Raw genomic sequence first — 12,209 nt, 5'->3', positions numbered from 1 at the left:
GTAATGTCAGTGATCATTTTTGTGAGCAAACAAATATTAACTAATCAAAAAAATAACAAAAATAACAACCTTTGAATGAAATGCTTCATAAGTGACCGAAACTTACAGACAGTGTTTGAGTAGGAGAAGGGGTAAATGGTAAGCCAGGGGTTAAAGGTCGAAAGTGATTGTATGAAAAAGAGACAGAGAGAGAGACAGAGAGAGAGAGAGAGAGAGAGAGAGAGAGAGAGAGAGAGAGAGAGAGAGAGAGAGAGAGAGAGAGAGAGAGAGAGTTTAACTGTGGGGAGAAAGTGAGGTTGTTCTCTGTTCACCATGGATTTATCACCTGGGGCTCTGATCCTCTGCTCACTGTTATGTTCAGGTACGAATCTAATTTGATTTAAAGACAGCAGAGAAACGTCTGTCGCAATATTGTGGGTTTAGCAGGTTTGTCTTTCATTATCACAGCTTCTCTGTTGGTCTGCGTGATGCCTGTAGAGATGTGCAGTGAATTATTTTGGTACTTTAAAGGGTCGCACAGCAATAAAACCAATATATGATATTGATCTGGATAATCCACAAACATCGCTGTCAGTAGTTTTTATTGGAATAATTTGCTCCTTTCTTTGTCTGTCTGTCTTTTTGTGACATTGTAAATGTTCTTTCCTTTTTTTTTATGGCTCCACAAGAAAGTTAGAAAACTCAGATTCCCGATATATCAGAAAAAACTATCTGCATGGAGACTTGACACTTTCTTAATATAAATTTGCACTTTGTTTTGTACTTTTCCGTTTTGCTTTGTCATCAAAAAAACATTTGTCCAATCAGTGTATTTGCTCAGGCTGTTTGCTTTGGGTTGCTGTTTGTTTACACTGTTTTATCCCAGACCTGTCTAAAGGTTCACAGAATTGCATGTGTGTGTGTGTGTGTGAGGTATCACCAGCTCTCCTCTCTCTGTGCAGTGGCTGGCCAGGCTCCTGTCGTCTCAGTGGAGCCCCAGGTTGCCACAGTGCGCCAGGGGGAGTCTGTCAGCTTCAGGTGCCAAGTGGGGAGCGGTGCACAGCCAGTCCAACTGGAGTGGAGGAGGCTCAATAACCAAGCGTTACCAGGTCAGGGGCAGTAATCAAATTTGAATGTTTATTTCATAGGGTCAGATATAATAAATAGAGAATTGCACGGTAATAATCCAATGCAATGCATCACAGTAATTGTAGCAACTGCTATTTCCTGATGCGTGTAGAGGAGCCTTTAGGACAACAAACAGAAAACATTAGAATTAGACTTATTAAGCAGCAGTACAACTAACCAGAGTACACATATGTATACATATACACACGCAAACACATATCCATTCACAGAAGCACATGTACATGCTCATGGTGTCTACACGAAAACATACATACCTCCCCTATAGTACCTATACATATACCATAAGATTGATTATTGGAAATTCTTGAGTTCTAATTTAAAATGTTGTAACTGCAGGTATTGCTCAGACAACATCAGCATGTGTGAAGTTTTAGGTGAGTTCTGTTTCTTCTCCTCCAGACAATGCTAAGGTTGGTCCTGATTCCTCTGTGCTGACTGTTGCCAACTCCCGAGCTGCAAACCAGGGCCAGTACCGTTGTGTGGCGTCCAACTCCGCAGGCCGCGGCGTCGCCACAGTCGTGCTGAACGTCAAACGTGAGCCCGCCTTCACACTTCACTTTCTCCTGAAACTGTGTGTGTGTGCTACTCTGGGGCCCCTGAACAAATATGGCATACTATACTACTATAACTACTATATATACTATCAAAAAGTATAAGATAGATGGAATAAGATGTTTTAAATTTCTGAATTTTTTGTTTTGACATAGATTTTGCTGATGATATGAAAGTGGAGCCGTTAAACAATAACCATGAATGAAGCACCGTACAAAGTTATTTATGAAAAAAACGTGCAGAGAAAAGAGTGTGCACTAACAATGTCTACAAACAACGGGAAATAGATTCATGGATTTCAGATGAGAGTTTACTTTGGAGTGTTACTATCAATGCTAAAGCCCCCGAACATAATGCCCACACACATTTGACAGTCAGATCTTGTCGATTTTAAGTGGTCACCAGCTAAATGTGGCCAATTTTCAACATCTGTTTATTAAAATGCACAAAGTCTAATGTAGAATATTGTTTTGTGCATGATGACGTCTGTTGCTCAATAGTTAGCTGTCTAGTACTTAGCTTGTGCTGTATGCAAATAAGTAATTGTTTATAACAAATTTATTTAAATGATTCCAAACAGAATGCAACAGTAAAAAAGAAGCAGTTTGACTAAAATTCTCACTCTTAGTTGAGACCAAAATGTTCATAGCATTTATATAAACATCTATAAAATATTCTAATGACTAAAAGAATAACTGAAATATCTTGTCCAGTGTTTGACTTTACTGAAGCTGAATAAAAAGGAAGAGGCTGACTCTCACACTGACTTTTGATTACTGGACTAAGACTAAATATAAAAACAGCTGACAACCAACAACTGGCCCCATATAAACCAACTGTTGGCTCCAGAGATTATTACTACCTTGCACTGTGTATGAGTGTGTATGAGTGTGTGTGTGTGTGTGTGTGTGTGTAACTGCATCACATATTATTTTGCAGTACTTGGTTTGTGTTTAGTTTATATTCTTTACACCTATACTATGTACCAGTGGTCTCTGGCAGTGATGGACATAAAATCGCTGTTCCCCTCAGCTTCACGTAGCTTCGCAGTGAGTTTCAGCTTATTTAGTTGTTCAGCCCACGACTTTCTTGTTTTGGTTCACTCTTCTTTCACTGCATCATTTTCAGCTGTAATAAAAACCCACTGTTTTCTCCCTGCTCAGCACCAAACTGCAGGTAGACACAGTTAGTTGGTTGAGACCAAAAAAAGAGCTAAAAGAGAAGAAATACTGGACCAACATTTGGCAGGTGACGTGAAAAGTCACCACAAATGAATAATAATGTTGCTCCAAAACTAGATGAGTATATAATCAACAGTTTCTTAACAAGTTTGCCAAATCAACTTAAAAGATCCTGATGTTGTTTCTTAAAAAATGTAAGGATGAATGTTATCGAATCACTGTTTCCTCTCTCTTTCTCAGACGCTCCTAAAGTGCGATTGACACCCACTGGGCCCCTGCATGTCAGGATTGGTGACCCTGTGTCAATTGGGTGTCGCGCCACAGGCAGGCCAGGCCCCAAGCTGAAGTGGATACGCCAGGGCTCCACCCTGCAGCTGGTTACCGCGGAATCAAATAATGTCAACACCATACAGGTGAATTATGAACATGTGCATCAGCATTACTTGAATTCATTTCCTCATTTCAGTTGAACAGATATAATACGATACTTGCAATCTCATCCTCAGTGGGCTGCGGTGCGTCCAGAGGACTCAGGAGTTTATATTTGCCAGGCTGAGAACAATGAAGGGGTGACAGAGGTCAAAGTTGAAGTCATTGTTCAGGGGGGGCCGGGAGCACCAGTGGCCACAGTGAGCACTACAGAGATGACGGTGGTGGAGGGACATACAGTCACAATGGAGTGTCAGGCCAGTGGTAAGATGTTGGTTTGCGTAGATATATTCCAGTTCCAGTTGTGCTCTCATTTCTCATTTCTCACTTTACCCCTGCTTCCTCTTCCTCCTCCCAGGTTCCCCTCCTCCTGTCATCACCTGGTCCAAGCTCCGAGCTCCGTTGCCATGGAAACACACAATGGTTGGTGGTGTTTTGACGCTGACCAGTGTGGGGCGCCAAGACTCAGGACAATACATCTGCAACGCGACCAACATGCATGGCTACAGTGAGGCGTTCACGCAGATGGAGGTGGACAGTGAGTGGACGGAGGAGAGGACAACACATACTGTAGATCCACATTCTTTGTCCCTGCTCAGGTTAAGAAAAAGTGTCTTCTCCTTCACACAGCTCCTCCGTATGCCACCTCCCTGCCTGACCAGGTGCGACTCCAGCCGGGGGACTCCCTGCGCCTGCAGTGCCTCGCCCACGGCTCGCACCCCATGCAGTTTGTGTGGAGCAGGGAGGGCCGGGCCAGCCTCCCCCCGGGAGCAGTGACCACAAAGGATGGAAATCTGCTGGTGGCCCACGTTAAACTGAGCGACGGCGGAACATACAAATGTGAGGCTACCAACCACATCGGCTCCAGTGAGGCACTGGCCAAGGTCATCGTAAAGGGTGAGCTAGCCTTTATATTTAGCCAATTTAAAGACCGTTAAAATCTGCTCTTTCTTTTCCTTCATCTTGTCTCCTTTCTTCTTTTTTTTTTTTTACAGCTTAATCCACTGTGGTCAAATTGTCTGATTGACAAAACCATCAATTCATTGCAATTTCTACAACCCTGGATCCATCACATTGAAAATGGTTTGAACACAGAATTATATTTATCGATTCTCACACTTTGATGAATGAAGGTTGAAGACAGCAACATGGTTTAGACGTTTGGTATTATTGTGCATATGAGTTAATTTTATACTTTTATAAAAAATGGATGCTGTTGCTATTGCTGCCTCTGTCACATATCAGAGAGCTTTTCTTTGGAAGCCTGTGTTGACGTCTGACATGCTGCAGTGTCCGTGGGAGTGTTTCTGCTGGAATGCCCCCCCGTCCTTCTCCCTTCATGGCATCTGCTGACTTTACGCTGTTTCACTGTTCAAATTTGAAAGGAGGCCACAAGACATACAAAAATCTGATATAATAAAAAGAAGTCTTTATTGTGCCACTGAATGCTAAATCAATAAAGTTGGAAATAATTTATGAAACTGTCGTTTACAGTGTATCCAAGTTAGGGACTGTAAATAAAAGTTATTAATATAAGTCTATTAAGGAATGTCATCTGCACTCCTCTCTGTTTACTTAACTGCAAGTCTTCCCTTGCAGTTAAGTAAATAATTATTATGTTTTTATCTGAATGTGTTTTGTCTGTCCCTTCACCACGAAACTTGGTAGAAAGATGCGTTAGGGTTCAGGGAAGAACCAATTCAATTTTGGCGTGGATCTGGATCAGGGGACGGATCCAGCAATTATGTTTTCTCTTTATTTAAACACAATTTCTCAGAGAATAATTCATGGATCTTGATAAAAATCTTGATCTGGTATATTACGGGACTGATTTATGAGTTTGTGCAAACGTAAAAATCTCTTGAATTTAAATTTGGTTTCATAAGGGGACTATTGTGCTCTTTGTACTATTCTAGTTTTCGTCAAAATTATTACATTACAATGTACAACACCACTCAAAGCAATACATATACGTTATATTATATATATTATATTATATCAGTAAAATTGCTGTGACCCATCAGGCTTATTTAAATTTTACCATGAAAATAAAAAAAACATCACTTGGATCTTTTCCGTTATTGTGATTGAATGTTTCCAATTTGACTTTAAACTTGCACATAAGGCCAGGGAGGACCTTGCTTTCTTTTAAATTGTGAAACACATGGCTGAACCTGAGCATGAGCTGAGAATTCTTCCACCACATGGTGGCAATGTGTAGCTTTCAGACACTCCTGTTGTCTCCAAGCCAAAGAAGAGCCATCTGAGCCCTCAGACCCTTAATAAGCAGAGGGACAGATGCAGTGCACAGTCAAGCTATTGTTTCCCAAATGCCTCCACGTCGTCCACTCCAAAAAAGAGTGAAAGCATCTGTCTGATCACTGCAGCCCTCTGTGTAAATATGGACTGTAAACTCCTCCTGAACAGGCAAAGTTCAGTTTGATCACACAAGCGTGTTGCAAGATGACGCACCAATGGTTATGCTGGTTGCATACAATTTTAAACCGCTCTGCCTATATGAGGTGTTAGCCCGACATTTAGGTTTTATGGCTGCAGCAGGGGGTTAGAAAGAAAACAATCATTTCCACGAGCTGCTGCCAGGACCGAGGGGGGGCTCTATCTGCTACGTGTGACTTTGGCCTCCTTCGTCAAAACCGCCCAACCTCCTTGGAGTTACAGGCCTCAGCCCTCTCCGCTATTCCTCTCTATCTTTACAAGCATCTTCAAAGCCGGGGAGGAAACATCTGCCCTCTGTCACCTCGCTCCACCCCCTCACTTCACAGAGCCACCGAGGGAGGGGGGGGAAGATGATGGAGACAAAACACAGGAGAGGAAAGAAGAGCAGGGAAATCCACACACATCATCTTTTTAGTTTAGAGTAATAAAGAACTATTGAGGTAGGAAGGGAGGGAAGAGTGCAGATTATACATTCCTTAGGTAGGACACACACACACACACACACACACACACACACACACACACACACACACACACACACACACACACACACACACACACACACAATTTGTCATGATTTCAGAAGCATCACGTTCATTTGTATTAGTGCAGGACTACACAACTGTGCTACATTTACTCTGGACCACACATTGCTTAGGTTGGCCCTTAAGAGGTGGGGACAGAAAGAGGTAACAGGCGGTGGGTGTCATGGTTGTATCAGCCAAAGAGAGAAAACAAAGTCAAACATATTCATTTTTCTTCACACTGTATTACAGTAATAGTAATGAAAAACTTTCACTGCATTGGAAAAAGACTAAGAGTGACGTCCCTGCTGTATTATATAAGATACAGCAGGGACCAGGTCATTCAGGAAGGAACCAATGAGGTGAGAGTTTCCTGTGGAAGTGGTAGGTGGGGTGGGGGGGTGGGGGCGCTGTATAATCTGATGCTATGGTTTCAACCGAGCCAACTCAGATACTCTGCGGCGTTGCAGCAGTGTTTTTTTGTTTAATCAACAGATACTGCAGGACAGATAAATGCAGACTGATCGTGATATGGAACACATGACATCCTGAACTGTGTCGGCTGCAGAGCATATTACACTTTGCTTTCAATCTGATCTCACACTCTTTGAAAATGGTGTTTAACTGTTACATTTTTGTCATGCACAGACTGAAGAAGTTATCAGTCTGGGGGTTGACTGCTGACAGAAAGGAAATATTCTCTTGGCCAAATAGGTCACTAAGGAAGGAAAAATAGTCTGCATGACACAGAAGAACTATCTTTATAACCTTCTCCCTGATATGGAGGAAAAAAGAACACAACCTTAAAGGGGACATAGCATGCCCATTTTACCACAAGTTGATATGGTTCCTTGGGGTCTTAATGAAATGTCTGTAACATACTTTGGTCAAAATACCACAAGGATCATTTCAAACAGCACCCTTTTTACCCTGTATAAAACAGCCCTCCACAGAGCGACCTGTTTTGACTGCCTGTTCCTTTAAATGCTAATGAGCCAGCTCCCCCCTCCCCCCTCTCCCCCCATGATTTTAAACGATATAAATTACATATTTTATATGATATAAATTATCAAATATGCATCCCATACTTTGTATTCCCTTGTTGTCCTGGAGTTTTAATTTTCCCAATCACATAATTAAATGTCCCCCTCTGCCCCCACTACAAGCACACAAGCAGACAGACAGAGAGAGAAAGAGAGGTGGGGGGCTATGAAGACCATCATTTACCCCGAACCCCGACATTCAACGGGTACAACAACAAGCGGAGAAAGCAGAATCGCGGGCTGACCTTATATATACAGTCTATGGGGCTGACCAGCGGAGAAATGCTCCCGTGTGAACAGCCAGGCGGCTGCGTGCTGGAGAACGGCGCTGCGCTGCCTCGCAGCGGCACTTCCGCGTCCGGTGTACCCCGGCGTAACTACTGTAACCCGGCGGAACTACTGTAACCCGGCGGAACTACTGTAACCCGGCGGAACTACTGTAACCCGGCATACAGTAGAGCTGAACACTGCGGAAGTCTTCCACACAGCTGGCAGTGTGGAAGACCGCTGCGAGGCAGCGCAGCGCCGTTCTCAAGCGCGCAGCCGCCTGGCTGTTCACACGGGACGAGCATTTCTCCGCTGGTCAGCCCCATAGACTGTATATATAAGGTCAGCCCGCGATTCTGCTTTGTCCGCTTGTTGTTGTACCCGTTGAATGTCGGGGTTCGGGGTTACAGTAGCGCTGAACACTGCGGAAGTCCTCCACACTGCTGCTGTGTGGCGCTGCCCTAAATTCCAGCTCACGCACGGGAGAGCGACGGTCGCTCCCGAGCAGCTGCTGCAGCCTCCCAGTCCCAGCGATCCACACAAATGCCACATGTGAGTGAATCGCGGGCTGACCAGCGGAGAAATGCTCGTCCCGTGTGAACAGCCCGGCTGCGTGCTTGGGAACGGCGCTGCGCTGCCTCGCAGCCTCCGGTGTAAACCGGAAGTAACGTGAGTGTGGGGACGGGACGGGACGGGGGCCAAGACCATGTAGGGAGACTTCCAGTGTATTGTTACGACACAATACCCAGGAAGCGCAATCGAGTCGCTCAAGCATGACGTTTCTGACTTAGAGGAACTATAACAAAGCGCGAGTGTTTTTCCCCAGAGTTTTGGGTTGGTAGACATGCCAGATACCCACATTAACCTGTAGAAGCACTAACAAAGTGGAATTTGCATGCTATGTCCCCTTTAATATATCTACAGACAGGAAAATCAGTGCCAATCCCAGTCATGAGGACGTGACCGCTCAGGCTGTCCTTGGTTAAAACAATGTGAGAGAAGAGAAGGGAAAATATAAACTTCTTTCAATATTCTTGTAGCTAATCTCACCATTCTTCTCTTGTGAAATACTGAATACTTCCACTTTCAAGCTAAGAGAAAAAAATTCCTCACTTTACTTCAACTTTGAAAATTTCACACAAGTCAAAAAGGCAGGTGACCACTGCTCTTAAGAGTTGTTTACTTTCAATATTGAATTCTGTTTTTTTGTTTTACATGCTTTCATGGAACTGTTGTGAAATGCTGGTAAACACACACACACACACGCACGTGCACGTTCACACACACACAAGTAGAGGTGCAGTATGTGTTAGTTTGACACTTTGCATAGAGCTTGCATTTGCACTTTGAGCATCTACATTTTTCCACTATGGCTTTTTCCGTTCTCGGCAGTAAAGATGTGCCCAGAGACATCACCTCTGCCGTCTGACCTCAGATGCAACACGATAACTGAGTAAACAAATATCTGTTTCTCTGATTGTATTTGTTTCGCAGACTTTAAAATGGCACATTAAAACACTGCCAGCTTCATGCCGCTGCAAAGAGGCTTCTGCAGCTGCTGCCTGTTGCAGGGCGGTGTCAATACAAACCACATAATATGCCTCAGTAATCACACATTGCCACTAACCTTCTCTTTTTCATTTTGACATTATGTCCCTGGTGATTGTGGCTTCAGAAGGAAACTGCTTGAGGTTGGGGGAAGAAAAAAAAACATCTGTCTAAAAATACGAGGTATAAAAGCAGAAGACAGAGGTAGAGGTGCAGACTGATCGAAAGTCAAAGACGCAGCAGGTCTGGCACAGCATGTACAGCACATCACTTTATTTCCTCTTTTTGTTCAACCAAACATTATACAATACATGTTTTTTTAGTGTTACAAAGTGCTTTACAAAATAAAAAGTATATTGGAAAGAATTGTGTTCACGAAACAACAGTAATCCAATAAAAAAACACTAAAATGTGATCAAATGAAATAAGCTATTTCCTTTGCAATTATCTTCTCTTTAACTATTAGCGACCCACCATCCATAATCATGACATATGAAAACATGTGATTTATATGCCCATAATAGGTAATGAAACAAGAAAAAAGATATCAAAATGATTCAAACTGATTCTGTTACTGTACATTTTCCTCAAGAGCAAGAATCTGCAAAACCTGCCTCCCATTAATGGAGCGGTGGAGACAGATGGTAATTTAATAAATGGGTGAAAAATGTCAAAAGGAGATTTACTAAAATGAACAAGGCAAATGAGAAGTGAGAGAGAGAGAGAGAGAGAGAGAGAGAGAGAGAGAGAGAGAGAGAGAGAGACAGAGAGAGAGGCAGAGAGAAGAGATGAAATAAAGGATGTGAGGGGAAGGGAAGAGGAAGTGGCATCAGAGCACATGGTGAGAGAAAGGTGTGAAAGCCTTTCACTTTTCAAACTAAACAACAGTCAACCCTTGTCCAGGAACGCACGGTGGAAAATGAAATACTAGTTGACCAGAGCTTGTCTGTCCCTGAGCCTGAGTTTGAACATGAAAACTGCTACTGTGCAGTTATAATCCATTCACTCTGTTTCCTTATGAAAGATCCTGTTTGTGTGAGTGGGTGTGCCTGCGGCTCTGGGCACTAACATCTGTAACATCTGTCAGTCTTATAAAGCTTTATTCCACAGCATTAAATCAAAGTACTGAAACTTTCCAACTTTGTGATGTAACAGCGGAGCAACGTTGACGCACAGCGTGCCATGACGATGAATTATTTTATCCTACACCGTCACTGACAGTTGGTCTGCAGTTGACAACAGCGGATTCAAATTTAATTTCCCAGTGACCCCTCAGGGGGAAGCAGTCACTCTCTCCCATGACCCATGGTTGGGTTGGGGCCCCAACCTAACAGTAAAAACAACAGTAAAATACTGCACACACGTAACTTCTCCTTCTGGTCAGTCAGGCTGTTGTCTGGAAACAAAACAAAAAGAGTTGGGAAAAAAACATCAGGTACGTCGTGTTTATCAAAGACAAATCTGAACGTGTTTATACCTGTAGCAATAAGTTATTTACAGATCAGGGGAGAGTTTCAGTTTGCTTCAGTTTTTTTTGTAAAATCTTTTGTGCTGTACTGTTGTATGGCAAGATCTCTCTTGTATTAACGTCTCATGATATAAATGGTGGAAACGTCTACAAACATTAATAAATATTTGATTCTGCAGAAACATTCAGTACAATACAAATATGTGCAGATCATGATGTAAATGTGTCTTTACTTTACAGGTTAAAAATCTATTTAAACATATAATTTGACTAAATAATCATAATTTCATCCAGAATGTCTTCATCATTCCCATCTGTAGTTTCCATCCACCAGTGGTGGGTTGTCACAAGGTACATTTACTTCATTACTGTACGTAAGTACAGATTTCATGTATCTGTACTTTTGGGTACCGTTCACTTTTACTCCGTTACATTAATCAGCAAATATCTGTATTTCTTACTCCACTACATTTCTAGATCTCACTGATCCAATCAGAGCGGGCAGTTAATATTAGACCCCCCCTTCTCCAATGAAAGCAAAGTGTGCATGCAGCAGCAGCATCACTGGTGAAGAAACACCTGAAATGTACTCAGAAGAGGCTGAGACTCAATAATAATGTTGCAGTACACAGTTTTATTAAGGGATAGGATACACTCAGCAAGTATCTTTACTTTTAAATTTAAAGTAAATTTAAAAGCAAGCACTAACTTTAGTAGGAAGTTAATGTGGTACTTTTATTTCTACTTTGATACAATTTATATATATTTAGACCTATTCTGAAGTCCCAAGAGGTTGTCCTGTCCTTTACCTGGCATGTTGGTACCAAAAACTGTCTTTTGATCAAGAAACCCCCCTTTTAAAATGTTCTTGTGGACGTTTCAGGTTTATTTCGGGGCATTATGCCTTTGTTGATAGGACAAAGCATGAATGGGGGAGAGAGAGTCGGGAAGACATGCAGCAAAGAGCTGGGTCAGAACTCAATCCTCTGTACGTGGGTTTAGACCATTTTAATCAAATCATTCATCAAAGGATAATGCGTCAAACTCTCATGAACACAACAATGAGCCCTTGACAAAGTCTTACTTGCTCTGTGAATTCATCTTGAGCTTATTAGGTGGCTTTTACTATTCTTTGAGTTAGTTTTGTATCTCCTCTTATTCTATTGGTATTTTATTGTACAGTACTGTGCTTGTTTTAAATGTGATTGAAGAAAAACCTTGATTTGATTTGATGAATGCATGCAGTTCCCAAGCGGAAGGTCAAGTAATGCCTTGCAGCTTCCTCATAACTTGTAAGTCTTGTATACATGACATTCCTCCTCTGAAGGATCACATTTTTCCCACGTCATTTCCCCTTTTGGGTTATGACTGCTGGTCACAGTGTACAGACGTTCATTAAATGTGTGTGGGGATAAATGTTCAGTGGCAGTCAACATCAGAGCATAAACACACACACACACACACACACACACACACACACACACACACACACACACACACACACACACACACACACACACACACACACACACACACACACCAAGTGGTTCAGCTGCAGATAAAGTTACAGTTGGTTTTAGCAACCTGACACTCACTGAGAGGCAGACATTAA

At 42.4% G+C, this 12,209-nt stretch overlaps 1 protein-coding gene across 1 annotated transcript; it reads left to right on the top strand.

Moving 5' to 3' along the window:
• The first annotated feature begins 247 nt into the window (after positions 1-247).
• Positions 248-4,766, top strand: LOC118121846 (basement membrane-specific heparan sulfate proteoglycan core protein). The gene is made up of 8 exons (XM_035178056.2): positions 248-361; positions 942-1,088; positions 1,528-1,662; positions 3,102-3,274; positions 3,368-3,554; positions 3,649-3,828; positions 3,921-4,187; positions 4,286-4,766. Exons 1-8 carry the CDS (start codon positions 313-315, stop codon positions 4,288-4,290), a joined length of 1,143 nt encoding a protein of 380 aa, XP_035033947.2. The 5' UTR covers positions 248-312; the 3' UTR covers positions 4,291-4,766.
• Positions 4,767-12,209: the final 7,443 nt, after the last annotated feature.

This window comes from Hippoglossus stenolepis, chromosome 2 (genome assembly GCF_022539355.2).
Source record: "Hippoglossus stenolepis isolate QCI-W04-F060 chromosome 2, HSTE1.2, whole genome shotgun sequence".
Classification (NCBI taxonomy): Eukaryota; Metazoa; Chordata; class Actinopteri; order Pleuronectiformes; family Pleuronectidae; genus Hippoglossus; species Hippoglossus stenolepis.
This window is presented reverse-complemented; position numbering and strand designations above follow the sequence as displayed.

What these genes read in the sequence shown, in the direction of transcription:
- LOC118121846 (XM_035178056.2), top strand. Translation starts at nt 313, where the DNA reads ATGGATTTATCACCTGGGGCTCTGATCCTCTGCTCACTGTTATGTTCA. An exon ending in CTGCTCACTGTTATGTTCAG is followed by an intron (nt 362 to 941) that starts GTACGAATCTAA and finishes CTCTCTGTGCAG; the next exon opens with TGGCTGGCCAGGCTCCTGTC. An exon ending in AGTCGTGCTGAACGTCAAAC is followed by an intron (nt 1,663 to 3,101) that starts GTGAGCCCGCCT and finishes TCTCTTTCTCAG; the next exon opens with ACGCTCCTAAAGTGCGATTG.